This window comes from Dermacentor variabilis, chromosome 4 (assembly GCF_050947875.1).
Source record: "Dermacentor variabilis isolate Ectoservices chromosome 4, ASM5094787v1, whole genome shotgun sequence".
In the NCBI taxonomy this organism is placed as follows: Eukaryota; Metazoa; Arthropoda; class Arachnida; order Ixodida; family Ixodidae; genus Dermacentor; species Dermacentor variabilis.
This window is the reverse complement of record NC_134571.1, coordinates 34,243,590-34,263,929: the sequence shown is the minus strand read 5'-3', so window position 1 is coordinate 34,263,929 and position 20,340 is coordinate 34,243,590. Positions and strand designations below refer to the sequence as shown.

The 20,340-nt window shown below is 45.9% G+C and overlaps 1 protein-coding gene across 1 annotated transcript; it reads right to left on the bottom strand.

Annotated features, from left to right (window-relative positions):
* Positions 1 to 2,056: 2,056 nt before the first annotated feature.
* Positions 2,057 to 20,319, bottom strand: LOC142578925 (WD repeat-containing protein 55-like). The gene is made up of 7 exons (XM_075688629.1): positions 20,112 to 20,319; positions 19,125 to 19,500; positions 18,995 to 19,067; positions 16,821 to 16,927; positions 11,458 to 11,557; positions 10,641 to 10,813; positions 2,057 to 2,414 (listed from the first exon to the last, which is right to left on the bottom strand). The coding sequence occupies exons 2-7, from the start codon at positions 19,493 to 19,495 to the stop codon at positions 2,213 to 2,215; spliced, it is 1,026 nt and encodes a 341-aa protein (XP_075544744.1). The 5' UTR covers positions 19,496 to 19,500; positions 20,112 to 20,319; the 3' UTR covers positions 2,057 to 2,212.
* Between the last annotated feature and the right edge of the window lie 21 nt (positions 20,320 to 20,340).

Below are 20,340 nucleotides of genomic sequence, written 5' to 3'. Positions count from 1 at the left end.
TTTCACCATCTTCTGTTTGTTAATTTATATTTTTTATTAGCTAAATCTCGTTGCTAAATGTTTTATGCCTGAAAATCAAATTTATTCTGCTTTGCTTTCATGTATTGCATAAAATATTGAGTGCAATAACTTCTTCAGAAAAAGAAAGAACTCTGTGTAACCTAGAAATAACGGCCCATTTCCACCTGGTAGGTAAAGAGTTCAAAAATTAAGAATGAACATGCTTGAGACAATCCCAGAAATGAAAGTGGTCAAGGTTTATCTTTTTTTTTTTAGCAGAAATTGCCCATTATGTAGCAGAATATGTGTGTTTTGGAGCAATTTTACAAAGCTCAATATGACTGAAATAAAAGGCCAAGAAATAAAAAATAACACAGGCTTTAATAGGAACAGCACTTAATAGTATATGTTAATGGTATTGTTCATAACAGTCAAGTTTCATTTCTTTTGTTGTGTTGTCATGCGTGTGTGTATGCGTGTGTGTAAAAATAGCATATTATATTCAGATTTATTTAGCTATGTTTATGTTTTATTACCTAACTTCATTGATAATGGGTCATTGCAAAGGTTGTGGCATAAAACTTTTATTAACAATATTTATGTCATAAAAAAATATAAATGAAAAAGCACAAAACTGTGAAAACTTTGACTGGCTGTGCAAAAAGCATGGACAAAGAAGGCACAAGTACACAGGATGGTTTTCAGCTATGAACCAACTGGAGCAAATAAAAGTTTTATTGCAGCATGATTATGGAATAAAATTGAACAAAACTGGTAAAGATACGATTGCATCTAAAAAAAATTCTAAAATATCTTTGAGATATACTGTGCTTGAGCTGATGGTGTGGTGAAGTATCTTAAAAAGTTCATCACCATAAACAAGTTCTATGGGATCAAATGAGAGTACGTCATTGAATACTAATGGCAGCAGAAGTGGCAGCTCAAATGGCTGCAGGAAAAAATTCTAGTCAAATGACAATACTTATGAATGCCTAAAAATGAACAAGGTAATCATGAGCAGTAATTCATATTGCTGGCCATATATCTTTCTTGGGTTCCAAGTGACTCTGGACTGCTTATTTTGAGTTCCTCTAAATGAGATTTACATTTAAACCTTAGCATTTATAATACCACTTGAAGTATAAGTACCTTTTCTAGCTTTGTTTATAACAGACATGGGAAAAAAGTTAGGATGCGTAGAATTGAAAATAAATTTTAATATTGCACACACCGACTTCAGCCAAAGAAAGGAAATAATCCAGCTGGATGGAGCATTTGTTCCTGCCCTCTATCATCATCATCATCATCATCATCATCATCATCATCATCATCATCATCCTGGTTACGCCCACTGCAGGGCAAAGGCCCCTCCCATACTTCTCCAACTACCCTCGGTCATGTACTAGTTGTGGCCATGTTGTCCCTGCAAACTTCTTAATCTCATCCGCCCACCTAACTTTCTGCCGCCCCCTGGTACGCTTCCCTTCCCTTGGGATCCAGTCCGTAACCCTTAATGACCATCGGTTATCTTCCCTCCTCATTAAATGTCCTGCCCATGCCCATTTCTTTTCCTTGATTTCAACTAAGATGTCATTAACTCGCATTTGTTCCCTCATCCAATGTGCTCTTTTCTTATTCCTTAACGTTACACCTATCATTCTTCTTTCCATAACTCGTTGCGTCATCCTCAATTTAAATAGAATCCTTTTCGTAAGCCTCCTGGTTTCTGCCCCGTACGTGAGTACTGGTAAGACACAGCTGTTATACACTTTTCTCTTGAGGGATAGTGGCAACCTGCTGTTCATGATCTGAGAATGCCTGCCAAACGCACCCCAGCCCATTCTTATTCTTCTGATTATTTCAGTCTCATGATCTGGATCTGCGGTCACTACCTGTCCTAAGAAGATGATGTATTCCCTTACCACTTCCAGTGCCTCGCTAACTCCTGCCCTCTATGCTCTGCTCCAATTGCAATACCATGCAATGCTAAATGCCAACTTGGATAATGAGACATGTTTCACCTGTACAGCATGAGAAAATGTTTTGGAGGCAATGCAGTGTAGCTTGGATAAAAACGAGCCTTTTACTATGCCTAATAACAGTAAGAGCAAGGGCAGACTTGCAAGTGTGGTCAACAAAGCGTGGCTCACCAACCACGCTTACAACAGCTTGTCATCACCAAGGCGACACGCTTTGTTCACTTTCAGTCAGGTCAGGCCTCCAGGCCAGCGAAAAAGTCTTGACTTTGTGGCCGAAGGTTCTCCACAGAGGACACATCCCAGAACTTGACACGTTGGTCGTGCGAGCAGCTGGCCACGAGCTGCCCATCGCGAGACACCGACAGGCTCTCAACAGGGAAGTGGCCATGCGAACCTAGCACGCCTATGCACTTGTTAGGGAGCACGCTCGCCACCCTGCGAAATAATAATAACTATGCTGTAATATTCCTCTCGTCAATGGGGAGTGAACTAACTAGCAAAGGAACAGTAGTCATCTTTGATATCAGTCGATTTCTCAAACGCACAATAGAGGAAGCTGACAGCAGGAAAATAAAATGCACTCATGCAGAACGGTGGTGATTCAGTTAATTTTGACAATTATCAAAATACACTTTTGACACAAAGCTCTTCTGTTCTCACTGCTAGAACAAGCTTGCTGGACAACTGGTAACATGTACCAGCAATTATAGTGGCCTTCCTTCAGCTCTTCAGACTGGTTGCTGCAATTTTACGACCCAGCGGTTCCGAGCTTCCAATTCAGAATGGGGCATTACCACATCATGTGTAGAGTGAAATTTTGATACATTTAAACCTAGATATACAGAAGTTGGCAAAATTGTCATTTTGCTTTGTTCTACTGCAATTTCTCTGTACCAAAACTTTTTATGCAAGCAAGTACAGTTGCCGATGGAGTTTTTTTTACATGGAAGAGTTCACAAAGCTTTCACAAAGCTTTGACAAAGCAAAGTTATAAAAAGTGAAATACTTCGTTATATTGTGAAGTTCGTTATATAGAGGTTTACTGAATAACAAATCTCATGGGTCAGCCGAAAATCATTCATTATTTTGAAATACTGCATCGAAAACGCACAAATTAACCTTAAAACTAAATTCAACAAGAAAAATCACCTACATTTGCAAGAGGCTTATCCACAAATACATTTATGCTGACTACAAGGACTCCACACAATACGAGTGGAAATGCACATTTATGCGAAGAGCTTATCTCCGCCTGGAGTGCACACAGCTCGTACAGACCTCGAATCACTTAATACAACACAAGCGTGTGCCCGACTGCAAGTCCAGAGACTATAACAACTGTCACCACAGCGAGACTACACACCACAGTTCCGAGCATGTTCCATGTGCAGTAGGATGAAAAAAAGCACGATGCTGCAGGGCGCCTGTGATCATGACACGGTGATTCTTGAGTGCGCGCCGATTGTCACACACGAACATTGCAGTGATGCGTTCCTTCAGAGCAAAGACAATGCATCTTGAGCCATCATGCGTGCAACATGCAAGCTCACTGATAATACAGGTGACTGCCACTAAAGTGCACAGTGAGTACTTGCTTGCCTGAGATCTGTGCATGCATTTCCAATACACATGGTCGCAAAAGTTACTGAAGCCCCAAAGGATCCACAAACGTTTTCACTTTCCTTTTGTCATTCGTTGACTTGCTGATCAAGATGGGCTGTTGGTGGTATTTTAAGCAAACTCACCTTTCACTGGTGTTATTTTTTCTCAATCCTTCAAGACTGCACAAGAATAAATGTGATCTCATGCCCGCAGTTCCAGTAGTGCTGATGTGTGTAGTTTCTGTCCCTGTGGCCAACCATCACTGAAGGCAATGGGGCTGGCGTGGATTTGTAAGCACAGCTGTCCAGGATTATCTGCTGCTGTTAGTGGCGTGCCGAACTTCTGACGGCTTCGTAAGTCACAAGTGTGTGCAATATATACAAATTTGTTATTTTGAGGTGCTACAAGTGCAGAGAAAGCATAAAATATTGTTGCGAGGAAGAGACAAGCACGAATGTTGTTTATGCAAGGCGAATGCTGAAGGCACCAGCTGACACTATAACATGGCAGTCGAAGCGCCATAGCAACAACAAGACTTCTTCGTCATCCGACTTTTGTCTGCATGCCCTGTTCTGCATCGCGACACTATGCCGCCGGGGTTGGAGTGCCAACACAGCGCAAGCGATTATGGCCCGGCAAAGACATACATGTAGGGCTTTAAACGGAAGACATGGACAACATAAGTTTTTGGCTGTATGGACGATGGGCCTGGCTCTTCGGGAGCAATCTCGTATGTCACATCTGAATGCTGTCGCAGGATTCAGTAGGGACCTGAATATCATGACAGAAGTTTTTCCGATAGGCCCACACGATGAGGTGGTGACCAGAGGAGTACGAGGGAGCCAGGTAAATACTGCATGTCCCTATGGTGCATATTGTAACGGGACTTCCGAGCAGCCTGGGAATCAGTGAGGCGAGCACGGGCAATCTGACGGGCCTGCGCTGCTGTAGAAATCACATCGTGGGCATAAGCGGTGTGTGACTGTGTGGCTTATAGAAGTACAGTGTCCAGGGGCAAAACAGGATCATGGCCAAATAGCAGATAAAACGATGAGTAACCTGCAGTGTCATGGCGGGATGAATTGTACGCAAAGGTGACATATCGCAGAGCGACGTCCCAGTTCTTGTGGTCTGGAGAAGTGTACATAGCTAGCATGTTGGTAAGCATTCTGTTCAGTTGCACTGTGAGACTGTTTGTTAGTCTATGGATGGTAAGCAGTGGCTATTTGATATTCAGTAGAGCATAGGCAGAGGACATCATCAATGCCCTTTGACAAGAAGTAACGTCTGCGGTCCGTCAGGAGCTGACGTGGAGCACCGGGGTGCAGGATGACGTTGTGTAGGAGGAAATCCGTGACGTCAGTGGCACAACTTGTAGGCAGAGCTCCCGTAATGGCAAAACATGTGGCGTAATCAGTTGCAACTGCAACCCATTTGTTACCCTTAGCTGAGAAAGGAAAAGGGCTAAGTAGGTTGAGTCCCATGCAAAAGAAAGGCTCAGTAGGAATATCGATGGGTTGTAAAAGCCCAGCTGAAGCAATGGCAGTGGGCTTCTGGCGTTGGCACAGGCTGCAAGCAGTCACATACCGGCGCACAGAGTGGTAGAGGTCGGCCCAGAAGAAATGGCGCCAGGCTCGGTCAAAGGTGCGAGTAACACCCGAGATGCCCAGCGGTGGGCATGTCGTGGAGTTGCTGAAGCATGGTGCATTGAACGTGCCGCGGTACGGCAAGCAATAGGTCAGCACCTACAGGGCGCAAGTTGTGTTTGTACAGGACTCCATCGGAAATACAGAAGAGATGAAGGGAAGTTGGCAAGCTTAACTGATCTGTGATGGTTCGTAGAAAGGGATTACGGTGCTGTTCATCACCAATGTTGAGGAAACCTGAGATAAACATAACGCTGGTGTCGGATTCGAGGTCTGTAGCTTCCAGTGGGTCAACAGGGTGGCAGGTCAAGCAGTCAGCATCCTGATGGAAATGGTCGGATTTGTACACTACAAAGAAAGTGTACTCTTGCAAGCGCAATGCGCAATGCTCAAGACGCCCTGTCTGGTCCTTCAACGAGGAGAGCCAGCAGAACGCGTTGTGGTCGATAATTACGCGGAAATGGCAACCAAATAGGTATGGGCGAAAGTTCGCTATCGCCCAAACCAGCGCTAGGTACTCTCACTCCATGATAGAATAGTTGCGCTCAGCCGTGGACAGAAGACGGCTTGCATAAGCGATAATGCACTCTTGACCACGCTGAATCATCTCTGGGCAAGAACAGCGCCAATGCCGTGACCACTAGCATCTGTATAGATTTCAGTGGGTGCTGAAGGGTCAAAATGGGCTAAAATTGAGAGCTCATCAAGAGTATGATGAGTGCTGTGAAGGCTTCGGCCTGCCGCTGTCCCTACGCGAAAGTGACGTCGTTCTTTAAAAGCTCGGTGAGAGGGCGTGCAATGTCAGCAAAATTTTGAACAAAGCGATGAAAGTACGAGCATAAGCCTATGAAGCTGCAAACGTCTTTAACTGAGCAATGCACAGGAAAGTCTTGTGCAGCTCGAACTTTGGGCGGGTCAGGTTGAATTCCATTGGCATTTACAAGGTGCCCGAGAACAGTTATTTCACGATGACCGAAGTGACACTTCCACGAGTTGAGCTGAAGTTTCGCAGCACGAAACACAGCAAGGACCGTCGGAAATGCTCACTGCGGGTTTCAAAAGTTGGAGCGAAAATGATTACGTCATCGAGATAACACATACAGATGGTTCACTTCAAGCCTCAGAGAAGGGTGTCCATCATTCTCTCGAACATCGCTAGGGCATTGCAAAGCCCGAAAGGCAAGACTCTGAATTGAAAAAGTCCATCAGGCATAATAAATGGTGTCTTCTCGCGATCCTTCTCATCAACAGAGATCTGCCAGTAGCCCGAGTGGAGGTCAATCGATGAAAAATATTTCACCCCATGTAGACAGACAAGTGCGTCATCGATACAAGGCAATGGATACACATCCTTCTTGGTGATCTTGCTCAGATAGCGATAATCAACACAAAATCTCCAGGTGTTGTCTTTTTTCTTGACGAGGACAACTGGTGAGGCCCACGACTAGTGGAAGGCTAGATGGTATTCTTCTTCAGCATCTTTGCGATTTCACTTTGAATGATGCTGTGCTCTGCGGCAGATACGTGGTAGGGGCGGCGATGGACAGGGCTTGCGTCGCCAGTGTGAATCCGATGAGTGACTACAGCGGCCTTGCCAAGCAGGTGGTCCTCGAAATAAAAAATATTGCGGTGACTAAACAGAATGCGCCTAAGGTCTTCAGTTTGAACTGGAGAGTGGTCGGTAGCGATCTTTTTATCGACATTGCGGTAGGGTGACGAAGCCAAACGGGAACACACGATGGCAGGGCTGACAGAGGCAGGAATAGTGGGCACGGGTGGAGATATCTCATACTCGTGCAGAGGTGTCAGACTGGCCACTGTCATGTTACCGGGAAGAACATGTGCCACAGACCCAAAGTTGAGAACAGGAAGCCAAGTAGAATTATCGACAATGGTGACAACAGTACTTGGGAGCACGACGCCATGCTGTAGGATAACGTCCACAAGGGGAGAGACGATGTAGTCGCCATCAGGAACATGTGGTCGAGCGTTAAAAGGTACAGTAGCAGCGGCTTGAGGCGGCAACCGGGTGAATTCAGAAGAACACAGGGACGGATGATGTGCATCAGAAACAAAGTAGTTGTCAGAAGGAAGGTCCAACTGCATGGCACCTGTAGCACAGTCTATTAGAGCAGAATGGGTCGAAAGAAAGTCCAGCTCCAAAATCGGGTCACGCGAACAGTGCTCTAGCACAATAATTAAGACGGTGGTTTGATGGCCGGCAATCGTTATTCGTGATGTACACATGCCAACAACCGGTGGCGTACTGCCATTGGCGACGTGTATTGTGCATGGTACAGCAGGCGTGAAGACCTTTCTGAGTTTTTGCAAAGGGAGGCGCTCATTACAGACATCTGCGCATTGGTGTCAACAAGGGACTTGACTGAGACTCCATCCACCTCATCATCTAATACACTTCCAAAGCTAGGCAATGTGATCAGAAGATTTCCAGGTCGGGTCGTTGATGCAGCGTCATCTCCAGGAGCTGCACAAACTAGTTTTCCTGTGGCACGAACGCGGGGGTAGAACAGCAAACCTGGGGTAAGCAAGACCGACGACTTAGGAGTGATGGTGACCGGCTAGTTCGGAAGGTCGGAGGCACGTTGTCGGTATTTATAGCTGAAGGATACACAGAGAAACAGGGAACACCTTGATCTGGACAGTTGGATAGGAAGCTCACCAAGGGCTCCACCACGTCATTGCCACCAATGATGGTGGCAATGACGAGCGATATGTTTAACATGTGCACAACTGAAACAAATCGGCCTATCATCCGGTGTTCTCCAGTCGGCCGGGTTATGACGGTGAGTTGGAACCGCTGAAAACAGGGAAGCAGTGTTTGGGCGGGGCCAGTCCTGACTGACAGCAGCATCATGAGTGGGAAAGAGAGACGGGAAGCCTAAATTTGCTGTCTCTTGTCTGACAACGACCTGTACAAGCGAGACAGAACATGTGTTGTCTGGGCAATGCTGACGAGGAATGGCGGGAGACATTGCTTCAAGCCCACGACGAATTAACAGCATCAAATTTTCTTGTCCAGACAGAGGAGGTCCATCTAGCTGTTCCTCCCACGAAGACATCGAAGCTGTATTTGGTAGCCTGCTGAACTGCTGCGTAATGCGGCAACTCTTTATCAGGTCAAAATTGCAGCACTCTTTAATGATAGTGTCCACCGAGTCGTAGTTCTTGTAGATAAGCAGGTTAAATATGTCATCTACTACGCCCTGCAGGATGTGGCCAATCTTGTCGGTCTCGTTCATGTCTTTGTCAACTTTATGACAGAGCGCGAGGACATCTTGAATATAATGCCACGTAAGATTTTGTTGACATTTGAGCGCGAGTCGATAGCTCCTTTTTCACTGACGGCTGACGGCCAAAGGGCTTTCCAAAGAGGTCTAGAAGCTTCTGTTTGCAGATGTCCCAACTCATTATGTCGTGTTCGTGGGTCTCGTACCGTGCTAGCGCTTTGCCTCGGAGATAGAATATCACATTCACTAGCATTAGCCTTGGGTCCCACTGATTATTTTCGCTGACACGCTCATACCAGGAAATCCAGTCTTCAGCATCCTTACCATTGATGCCATTGAATGTCCCTGGGTCTCGTGGCTGGGACAACACGACGGAGGTCAGAGACTGCGGCACCGGAGGTGGGCGGTTGGTCACTGTGGCACTCTGTCTGTCGATCATCATGTCAAGGCTCATGCGGCGACTGCTGCGAAGCTCCGTGTTGGTACCCCGCACGTCCACCAAAATGTTGCGACGCAGAGACAAGCACGAATGTTGTTTATGCAAGGCGAATGCTGAAGGCAGCAGCTGACACTAGAACATGGCGGCAGAAGCGCCTCAGCAACACTTCGTCATCATCTCTTGTATGCACGTCCTCTTCTGCATCGCGACAATATTGTTTGTTATTTTGAAATATTCGGTGTTTTGAACTTCGCGGTACTGAAATTTTTCTCATTAATGGCATTTGACTGAAGATCTTTCAAATTCTTGTTAACATGAAAAAAATTGTAAATCTGAAGTTTTTAGTAAAAAGATTTCACAGTAGTCATCTAATAGAAACATGCTCTCATGTCACCATCCTGAAATTAAAAAATAACATTGTCCCTACAACATTTTCAATGAGGTGACATACTTCGTGAAACCTGTGCAGCTTCAGCCATACAGATGCACAAATTGCATGTCCTCTCTGCAGTATCAAATGCTTTACAGGCTGCCATAAGATGTAAGGCAGTTCACTATTGAAGTGTAGGAACACCCAGCAAGAAAACGCATGAAATTTTAGTTTCTTGGCATGCTTTTAGGGAGTTTTGGATTTTGCATGCATGAAGTTCAGGTACGCAAAATGCCGAGCTTACAAAGGAACCCCAAAGTGCTGCTTTGCATATGTGAAGGTCCCTTTGGGTACTCAAACCCTTTTGCATACGCAAGGTTGAAAACTCCCTTTTATTTATTTTTTTTTTTTTAAGGAAGGGCAAGCCTTGGTCAGGTGGTGTAACACGTTTTGCCTCCCTTCCTTGGTTTGTGCCCAATGAACTGAGGTAAGGTAATTTATTCTTGTTGTAACAGGAATACAAATTTCATTCCTACAAGGGTAAATAGCACAAAATACTGCACATATAACAGATAAGGACAAGTGCTTCGCATTTGTGTCTGCCTAGCACTTCGCACTAAGCTACCCTAGTTAAATGTGAGACCAACTAGCACAACAGTCAGTACTTCTACCAATTTTACCCTGGTGTTGCACACAGTTATGAAACTAATTTTGCATGCTCGAGCCTCCAATGCAAGTACACCTTAACCCCCCCACCCGAGAAAAGTCCAGCTGGTCAGCCAGCTGGCCCTCCCTTTTTCATGATAGTGAGCACGTCCAAGTGCAATACGAATGTTTTTCTTACAAGCAAAAAACTCAAGGCAATAAGGGGCAAACGGATGGGAGCTATTAAAAGTATGCTAAACTTGGGAGAAAGATGGATCAAACTGGCACATATGTATAAGGCACTGCCACTAGAAAACCCTGGCTTCATTCGTAGGAGAAATGCATATTATTAATTCTTATCATACTGTTACTTAATATAAAGATTCTTGATGTTTTTGATGTGCTTATGAATTTTCACTACCGACTTTGACTTAGTTAGGGGCATCAGACACATTTGGCTGATGAAGGGGAGGGACACAAGTTTCCAGTGCTCACCACTGAGCAGCCCAGCCGCGTATACGCCATAACAGCCTATTCTGAAGTCTGTACACAACTTCCAGTACTACTGTTCATGTGAATACACTGAAAATTCTGCTCATTCAGCTGTCTCTTTAGTTGGAATAGCAGATAGCTGTCTTTTCCAGCAAAAGAAAGAAAGAAACGTGTAACGTAAATGCACTACTGCACCTGCTGCCACAAGTGAAAACGTACCGAACACGACCGTCAGCAGTGCCCAAGCAGAAGAGGTCTTCAGTGATGGCAACCAGACTGTCAACAGCCTGCGAGCGGCCCAGTGGAAGCCGGTCACCCATGTTGTCCCAGCGGCCCCAGCTGAACAAGTTCACACTACCGTCACCAGCACCGACTAGCACTTTACGGCCGTGCTAAAAAAGAAAGGAAAAGACAGAGAGAGACCACCATCACTATCATGCACATCACCAATGTCACTAAGCGAGAGTACCTATTCAACAAAGGTGTGAGTGGACAATTACGTTCTCGCAATCTAGGATAAGAATCTAATCGGGCAAACATTCCCCTGTCCACATGGAACTGTAGAAACAAATAGACCAGGGACACTGAAAGCAAGGCGCACGTCATGCAACACAATCAACAATCTTTTATTTTTGGGGGGGGGGGGGGGGCATGCTTACATTTAGAACTCCCACAACTTGAAAGAAAATTCACTATGCCTAAAGCCCTCTAATTTTTGTTATAGTCATCAAACTCAAGCTACTGGGCGCTAATGCAATAACTATAAGTCCATTTCATATTTAGCAGGCAGTGATGTGTAAGGTACACGAGTAGCGTGTGGTCATAGAAGTTTCATTCATATCTATATCGTATGTGGTCATAAAAATGTCACTGAAGAGCATTTAGAAGTACCATTGCTTTTGACCTGCAAAGCTTTCTAGAGAATAACTACATATATTACAACTACAACATTCACAGAGTTGTCATGACAGCATTCTGCTGCACAACATCAGGGATTTTGTCAACTGAACATGCAAGAGCACAAAAAAGCACTTGCCTTGAGTATGGCCAGAGAGAGAAACTCGTCCTCAAAGGGTTCCGACTGCAATTGGAGAGCACGCTGCCTTAGATTGAAGGCTGTCAGAGTCCCATCCCCGCTGCATGATCACCACATAAGAAACTCAGGGCCAATATACCAAACAATAATGCTTTATGAACCTGAAGCATTAGTTACTTTACACCGGCGCTAGTTTACAACTTTCACATGGTCTCATCTATAAAGTTCTTTGCTGTCCTTACTAACCCCTCTCCTGTTCCACCATGCCCCAACTATATGTGCAAGGAAGCCTTGGTTGACTTTCCTTGTTCACACAACAAAAGGCCCGTCTAAACAGCTTTGCTTCCAAAAGACAATAGTAGCTCTAGGGCAGTCACTTCTTTCCTGCTACCAAATGCTTCCTAACGTTAGTTCTGCCACACTGAAGGTAAAGAAGAACAAGCAAAATTTAAACAAAGCCTATTCTAGTGACATGAGTTTTAAAGAAAAGAAGCGAAACAAGACGCTTCACATGACGTGCCAGAAATGGAAACAGTTCCTGCTGCACAAGTTTGAAGAGCGAAGCTTAATGAAGCACTGTTGAACACTTCCAATGAAAATGACACGCCACAGAAGAACAAATCTGATGTCTCAAACAAAAAGGACATAGAATGGCAGGTGACAAAGGGACACAATGGGTGAGTGAAGCACAGTGGCATGTCACACTGTACGACGCCTGTTCTCAAATGCGCTGCTAAAGAGAAGTTATTGCTCCTAAAATGTATCTGCACTGATTCTCCTCTGGCGTACAAGACCGGAGAAATGGCCAGTGGTGCACCTAGTGTTAGATTTACTGGACACCTCTGGTTTCCTAAGCCAGTGGCAGCGTGGCATGGTGCTACTTGCTCTAGTTGTGTTCAAGCAGTACATGCCCGAATTGTCCACAAAACAGTGCTTTCTCGGTTTTAGTCGATCCATGAAATCTTCTTCAACCAAATGACATTTTTCTGGCAGTTCGACAGTGATTTGTGGTTAAAACTAAAGTTCGGAAGCAGGACATAACAAAACCGACAATGAAGTGTCTTCAAGGCAGATTTGTGTAAATATCACGCCATTAATGAGACTAGAAACACTAAGTCATTCAATCTGCCAAACTGCCTCTGCATTTCTCCATTGGAAGAGCATTGGTTATTAGCTGTGAAAATTTTGGCCAGATTTGTCTTTCTTGAAATACTTCCATCAAGCATGTGGTATAAAGTTTGTAAACAGGGATAAGGTGCCTCAGAAAGGCTGGCCAACGTTTCGATAGGAGGACCTATCTTCGTCAAAGGCGGCCTCGTCATCCTCGGCGTGTTAGCTTTAAAGGGTTAGTGCAGTGACGTCACGTGCGGGTGTTGTCGCTGGCGGCTGGTTTTAAAGAGAGAGATTACCAGAGGAAACAAGGGCTGTCGTCCAACGTCTGTGAGCTTCATTCCCAAGACGAGGGGACAAGAGCGTGAGAGTGGGCACGCAGGGAGAAAAGAAAAGAAATAGAAGCAGAAAAAAAGAAAAAAAGGGGGGTGGGGGAAGCCAGGGCCGCACCAAGACAGACAAAAAAAAAGGGGGAGAGAGTGAAAGAAAAAGAAAGAGAAAAATGAAATTTTTTTAGAAATACGGGGGCTTGGGAGCGTGTTGGGGATGCGAAAGTTTAGGAGGTATTCAGGGGGAGTCGTTGGCGGCATGTTTTTGAGGCATTAGAACGGCCGGTCAAGCTGTCAGTGCGCGAGTAACACAAAAGACAAAAAAAAAAGGAAAAACAGACACACACACACAAAAAAAAAAACCATGAGTTGAATGTGACTTGAGTAGCATAGCAGCAATACGTCGAGTAATTTTGAAATAGTTAGGATGGCGACATGTCATTCCCAAAGGCTATCTAGCTCTCACCTACAGCTGGATAAGAAACCCTGGGCATGCTCCTATGACGAAAGACCAGTTGATCGACAAATACAGTCGAAGCCGGATATATCGAATTCGACGGGGATCGAAAAATAGTTCGATATAGCGAAAATTCGATATACAGATATAAACCAAAAAAGCACTCACGATCATAAAAAACTGTGGCTTACCGATTGGAACAGTCGCGAATCACATAGCATGTGCACACAATATGAAAGCACTTTATTCCACGGAAGAAAAATCACTAATTTTGGGCTGCTTGCTTTTTCCTCTGGGAAATGAAGATTAAAACACTAGTCTCAATCTTCTCAAGACTGTCCAGGTGCGAGAGCTCAATGCCTTCCATTTCGCCGCAACAGCGCCGAATCAGGCTGAACGCTGACGCCAGTTCAGTGGCTGTGCACGGACGCGTTTCTTCAAAAACACAGTTGCCCTCGTCGTCGCTGGAATCGCCGTCTTGAACGCCAGCTATTCCGGCCACAATGTCCTCATCAGCGAGGTCGGCTACCGCTTGAACTTCGCTGTCAGCGTTAATGAAGTCATCAACAGTAACTTCGGACGGGACGGCGCCGGGAAAATTGGACAAGTCACGGAACGCGTCCTCCAAGCACTCATCATCATCTAAAGCTTCCGGACATTCATCTCTGGCCACTTCAAGGCCTGCCTTGCCGAAACAGTTGGCTACTGTGGCCTGCTTCACGTCGCCGCAAGCGCCAGTAATCATCTGGATCGCGCCGAGCAGGTCAATCTTGAGACCGGTTCCCATGCGGAGGTTTATGAGGAGCCGTTGAATAAGTTGCTTCTGATAGCCTACCTTGAATGCCTTTATGATACCCTGGTCGAGGGGCTGCAGTCTCGCTGTGGTGTTTGGCGGGAGAAACTTCAATTCAATGTGCTGCAGCTTGCAAGTCGTTTGATGGGCCGAACAGTTGTCTACCAGAAGGCAAACTCGGCGGCCCGACTTGCCCAACTCAGCGTCCCAAGCCTGCAGCTATTCAACAAGAAGTTGACCTGTCATCCAGGCCTTTCTATTACAGCCGCAGCTGACGGGAAGCTGTTTACAGTTCTTGAAGCAGCGCGGTGACTTGCTCTTCCCCATCACGAATGGCCGTAGCTTGCACGAGCCGTCCATGTTGGCTGCAAGCAGCACTGACACACGCACTTTGCTCATTTTACCGCCGTTGCATGAGGTTCCACGAAGAGCGAGTGTCTTATTCGGCAACATTTGCCAAAAGAGACCAGTTTCGTCTGCATTGAAGATTTCTGCAGGCGAAAACTTCTCAGTGATCTTCGGCCACTCCTCAGAAAGCCACTGCTGCATCTCCTGGCTGCTGACAGCCCCACTTTCGCCTGAAATGGCCTTTCCTACAATGCTGTGGCGGTATTTAAACCGTTGCAGCCATCCAGTGCCACCGCAAAAGTTCTCTTCGCCAAGAGCCGTAGCAAACCATTTGGCCTTTTCGATTAACATTGGGCCATCCACGGGAATATTTTTCGCTCGGATTTCAAGAATCCACGTATAGAGTGCCTTCTCCACTTTGTCAAAAGCAGCAGGGCGCACACGACACGCTCCTGAGCGACTTTCCTCACCTGCTTTAAGCTTGATGTCCTGCTTGTTTTTTAACAACGTACTTAAAGTACTGTGCGGAATGACGAATGCGTCTGTCACGGAGGACTTCTTTTCTCCATTCTCGACACGCCGGATTACTTCAAGCTTTCTTGCAAAGTCCAGATTCTTCCTCTTTTTTATGTCCGCGGATGCCATAGCTCACCAGATGACCGCAGTCACACACGCTACACACGGTACGTTGAAACAGAGGTTCGCACAACAAAACGCGCGATGCGCAGATGGAGCAGTCCGAGCGAAGCCTGTTCGAGCGGAAGTCAATGGGGCTGCGAAGGAACGACAAAGGGAAAAGAAAGAAGAGAGCGGGGAAAAAGATCGGTGGAATATGCCGTCGAAGGCGCTGTGTTCGTTTTTTTAGCCCTCTCTGGCTCTCTTGTCTCACCTGGCCCACGAGCGACCGTGCCGACCCCTCACTCTCTCTCTGTCCCTTTTCCCAGGAAGCGTGGCTTGGAAATGTCGCCGTGTCTCCATGCCGCGCACTCTCTTCGCTGATCTCTAATGCCCTTGCCCAATGCACATGCCGGCGGGGCGCAAGAACAGGGGAAGGCTCTGCGTCTCCGTCGCTAGGCGACGGCCGCGCATGCGCAGAGGAGAAGCCTTCTGACTGACTCTGCGGAAATGTTTTCCCCTGAGGACCGGACACGAATGTCTTTGGGAAAAGCGCACCTTCCAGGGGCGCGGCGCGGCGTTCGATATATTGAATGTCCGACGAAAATGGAATTCGATATACTATGCAATTGTCCTATACTTTTACATAGTATATTCAAGGGGGTAATCTGTGTGTTCGATATAGCCAATAATTCGAAATATGCGGGTTCGATATATCCGGGTTCGACTGTACCTGCAGTCATTAGGTATGTGCTGTGACCAACAGCTAGAAAAGTATTAACACTTCAATAAAGAAAGCTACATTTGCAATATGATGTTTAATAAAGAGTCACCCCAGAGTGATGTTTTCTATTATTAATTTGCTTGTCATCAGTAAGGAGTGGCCACTAAAGCCTTCACAGTGTAGTCCAGAAATAAGCTTGCACCACCTTCTGTTTTAAACAGAGTTGCAGTGGTATGCTGCGCATTGTTGTTATCATGCCAATATTAAGCAATGAGTTGACCCACAGAGTGGTATCCAGGAAATTCATTTGCAGCTGTGCACACCTTTGCACATCCGAGTTGCTTGCACCCTTCTATGGCTTCTGGGTTAAAGAAGCACACTTGGAGTCCATGCATGATGCCAAATCTTGGCGCAATGACACTTACAAAATGTTTTGCGGCTTCTCCGTTAGGGTAGGAAACATGTGCAGCTGCATCGTGAAAGCAAGAAGACTACATATGGAAAAGGCTAAAGTGCAAAACACAAGAACACGAGGAAAAGAATACCAAAGGGACAAGCACCTCCTTGTTGTCCTATGTTTTGCACTTCAAAGCTTTTCCAGATGTGCGTCATTACCTGGCCCAAGAGAATATATACTATTCTAAACCAATCTAGCTTAATCTAGCATTTCTCTTTAGCATCAATATCTCTCAGGTAATGTTCAAAAATGCATTGCTCTCACTGGTAGTAGATTGTGGCATTCTTGGGCGAGTGAAATACTAAAGAGGATGATTTTCTTTTTGTTTGCTTCAGTATAGAATTTTGAGGTTGAATAACTTTTGGTGGCATAAGCAAATATTTGCAGTTCTTTCTCATTGAACACAGGACCACACAAAATATCCTTCAATGCAGAATTATTTACAGGAAAAAAAGAAAGTACGAGGTTAAGGTTAACCTTCACAAAAAGCTCACCGAAAATGTAAAGTTTAAGCATCTGCGTGAACTGACCTGGTGGCCAGCAGTACCCTGTGGTTGTCACCTGTGGCCAAGTCACTGATGAAGTCATCACTCTCCCGGCATTCCATGACAGCAGTGTTGTGCCGGCGGTCCCACACCTGAAGCGATAGCCACATGCATGTGTATAGGCCTTAGCATATCTACAAACACAGAGGCACTACACAGTCATCAGCACACTTCTCTCGAGTGATCAAACTCTATGGTTTGGGCTGCACTGGCACCATCTACCAATAATGCTTGGTTATAAATAGCTTGCACCTGAATGTGCTGCCATACTGATGAAAGTGCCATAATCTTTTTTTTTTTTCTTGCTGGTTACCAAGGCTTTAAAGGGTCCTTGAAATGGTTAGGACAAATCTTGTAGATGCGTAGGGTACAGCGATAGTAAAATATTCGCACCACAATTTAGGAGAAGCGTCTGATGTTAAGAAAGCTATGAGTGGTTGCAAGTTACCTTCATTCCTAGCCATGTTTTTTCACCTCAACTTGTTCACCGAGCGATCGAGGCTAAGCTCCGCCTTCCCTGGCTCTGCGTGATTATGTGGCATCGTGTCATCTGCTTCCGGTGTCTCGGAGCCAGCATGCGAAACCTCTCCAACCTGTCTGCTAGCCATGTGGCTGTCAATATCCAGCGAGAGCTATCCAAGGAGCGTGCATTGCGAGCGTTCTATCACAGCACTAAGCGTGTCCAGTGTTTCAGTGAATGAATGCAAGCTGGGAGTTTTGACAACTAGGCAGATGCGTAAATGTGAGCAGCCGAAGGGACCTAGCGGTGGCCTGCATGGCCTGCATGGTGCAGCCACCTAGTGGTGCAGAGCTTAACCCAGCAAAACACAGAGCTAACACTGCTGTAACCAAGTGTAAAACATTTTACCGCTAGAGCCAACTGCTCTAGTGGCATTTCACCTCTAGAGCCAACTGTGACCTACTGCAGCACTGGCACGCACAAAAAAAAAAAAATATGCAGATCAATGCACAATTTGAAATGTGTGTGAAGTGAAGCTCTCGTGAAGCGGCTAACGAAATGCTATAAATTTGCCCATTCCATACCTGTGCCTTTTGCATTTGGGTTAAGTTCAGCCATTTTCGGGTCTGCAAACACACCAAATGCACCATACACAAGTGTTTCCATGCCTATCAGAATGTAGCTGCTGCAGCCCAAGAACAAACCCACAACTTTGCAGTAGCAGAATGCCATAGCCACTGAGCCACCATGGTAGGCTGACCAAACAAACGTCATATGGCGAACCATATGTCAGAAAATAAGCAAAGTAGGAAAACATTTAAAATCATGACGATCAAATCAAAGAAAGTAACATAAATACTAATGTCTGTCACTTACACAGCAAAACCTACATTGAAAAAACTGCAAGGTACTTAAAGAAATATTTATTCAAGAGAAGCATGCATAGAGAAGCAGGCAATGGAATTTCGGAATTTTTTTTCATCTGAACAGCTTGCTCAAGTTTTAGTAAACATTTTTACACAAAGATTTTTTGAGCAAAACATACAGGGAAAAGGAGCAACACAAGGACGTGTTGCTCCTGTTGTGTTGCTCCTTTTCCTTGTCCTTGTTTGTTTTGCACAAAAAAAAGTTTGTTTAAGAATGAATCTGTTCCAACTAGGCTGACTCGCAGTTATGCTGTAGTTAACATGCCCCTCAGCTATGTGCAGAGTGCTTAGAATGTTGCCAAACAAGGGAACTTTATGTAAGGAACTGTGATCATAATGTAAAATACAGTCGGTAACATGTTAAGAATGCAGCAGCCCTCTGGAACATAAACTGAGTATACCTCTCTAATATTCTTACCCTGTCTTTGTTAGTCCCACAGATCCTTTTCCAAGCATGAAGTAGCAGGCTAGAGTCATATATCACTCAGACCGACCTCTCTGCCTTTCTCCCATTAATGTTCCTAACTCCCTATAAGTGGCACAGCAAATTGCAGGGGTTTCTGGGTCAACTACCCACCAACCCTGTTCTCCAAAAAACTTCAGGCATGGTATGTGCACGTGGCCCGCTGTGACTTCCCAACATTCCAGCACCCTTAAAATGAATGATTTGCTATGTCATGATTATTAAGCTTTGTAGAGAAGGCGACATAACATCATGTGCCTACAGTTGCGCTTAAAATGAGATGTCGGTGAAGTGATGAAGCACAAGGTACCTTGACATGGCCATCATCATCGCCGGACGCCAGCAGGTGCTCGTCCACAACGCACAGGCTGTAGATGGGTGCACTGCACCACCACATTGAATCAGATCGGCTCGCTCGCGATTGAAGGTGCACTACTCACCTGTGGGCCTCTGGGAGGCGCTGTGTCACTGCACCCGAATTCAGATCCACCATGCACAGAGACTGATCCTTGGAGCCCGTAAAGAGCATTGAGCCATCAGCCGAGAACCGGAGTTTGCGGCAGGACGTGCGGTGGTGCGTCAGGTGCAGCAGCTCACGACTAGGGCTGTCCAAGGCGTATGAATGGACAAAGGCATCGCCTTCCACGGTGCCAATAGCCACCGCATCCCGTGTCGGATGGCAGCAGACATCAGTAAGCAAAGTTTCAAACGGCATGTCATCTGGAGTTTCGCCAGAGCCGATCTGTGGCTCTGAGCTGGATTGCTCCTGGGCATCTTCACTGCCGTCGCTGCTGTCGCTGCTGTCAGACATGATCGCTGCAAGAGAGATTCCTAGTCACGCTTCTAAACAATGCTGGGGAGGGCGGCGGGTCAGTCGGCTTGATAAACAATCCGCCAACTTTAAAGTACTGCGCAAATAGACATAGAACCCAATTTGAAGTGCAACATAAGGCGGGAAATTGCATAAGCATCATTTTTGTGCCTGCGTGCGCACAGCAACATTTAAACATGTTGCTACAATACTGCGTGTATCGGTTCCTATGACCGTCGATACACGTGTGCATGTTGACAAACCACCGCACCTGGTATGAGAAGCATCGCACACTGGCCGGCGGACGCGCTACCGCACGTTTAGCGCTTCAGTGGCTAATAATTCTTATTCTTGCTTGTAACAGCTAACTTCTATAAATGTGCTGCAAACGAAGCGAATACAACGTTGGTCGCACACTTGACATCAACGTGATTTCCAACTCCATCGACAAGCAAGTTGCATAAAACCGTCCCACGGAGATACGTTTAACTCATTTAACCGACATGTTGCTCATACAAAACTGCACACATTTACACAACAGTGACAGACGTGTCCCTTAGCTACTTTTCCTCGTTCCAAGACGGTAAAGGCACTTCAGCCGTGCGGAGACACTTGCCGGCAGTCGCAGGGCGATGAGATCACAGTTGTCGAAAACACCTTGCCGCGTGTTTCGGGGCGAACTTTCCTTCGTCAACAACAACCAGTTTGCCCGCTCAAAACTGTAACGCGCGCTGCGGATAAAGAAGACCACCAAATCCTATCGCACGCGAGCCTAGCGTGCGCCCATGCGAGCCTTGGCTGCGCTGCGGGCTTCGCGGTGAGAAAACACCCAAGCCAACGGCCGA

What these genes read in the sequence shown, in the direction of transcription:
- LOC142578925 (XM_075688629.1), bottom strand. Translation starts at nt 19,495, where the DNA reads ATGTCTGACAGCAGCGACAGCAGCGACGGCAGTGAAGATGCCCAGGAG. An exon ending in AGGGTACTGCTGGCCACCAG is followed by an intron (nt 11,558 to 16,820) that starts GTCAGTTCACGC and finishes GTGATCATGCAG; the next exon opens with CGGGGATGGGACTCTGACAG. An exon ending in TCTCTCTGGCCATACTCAAG is followed by an intron (nt 10,814 to 11,457) that starts GCAAGTGCTTTT and finishes TTTCTTTTTTAG; the next exon opens with CACGGCCGTAAAGTGCTAGT.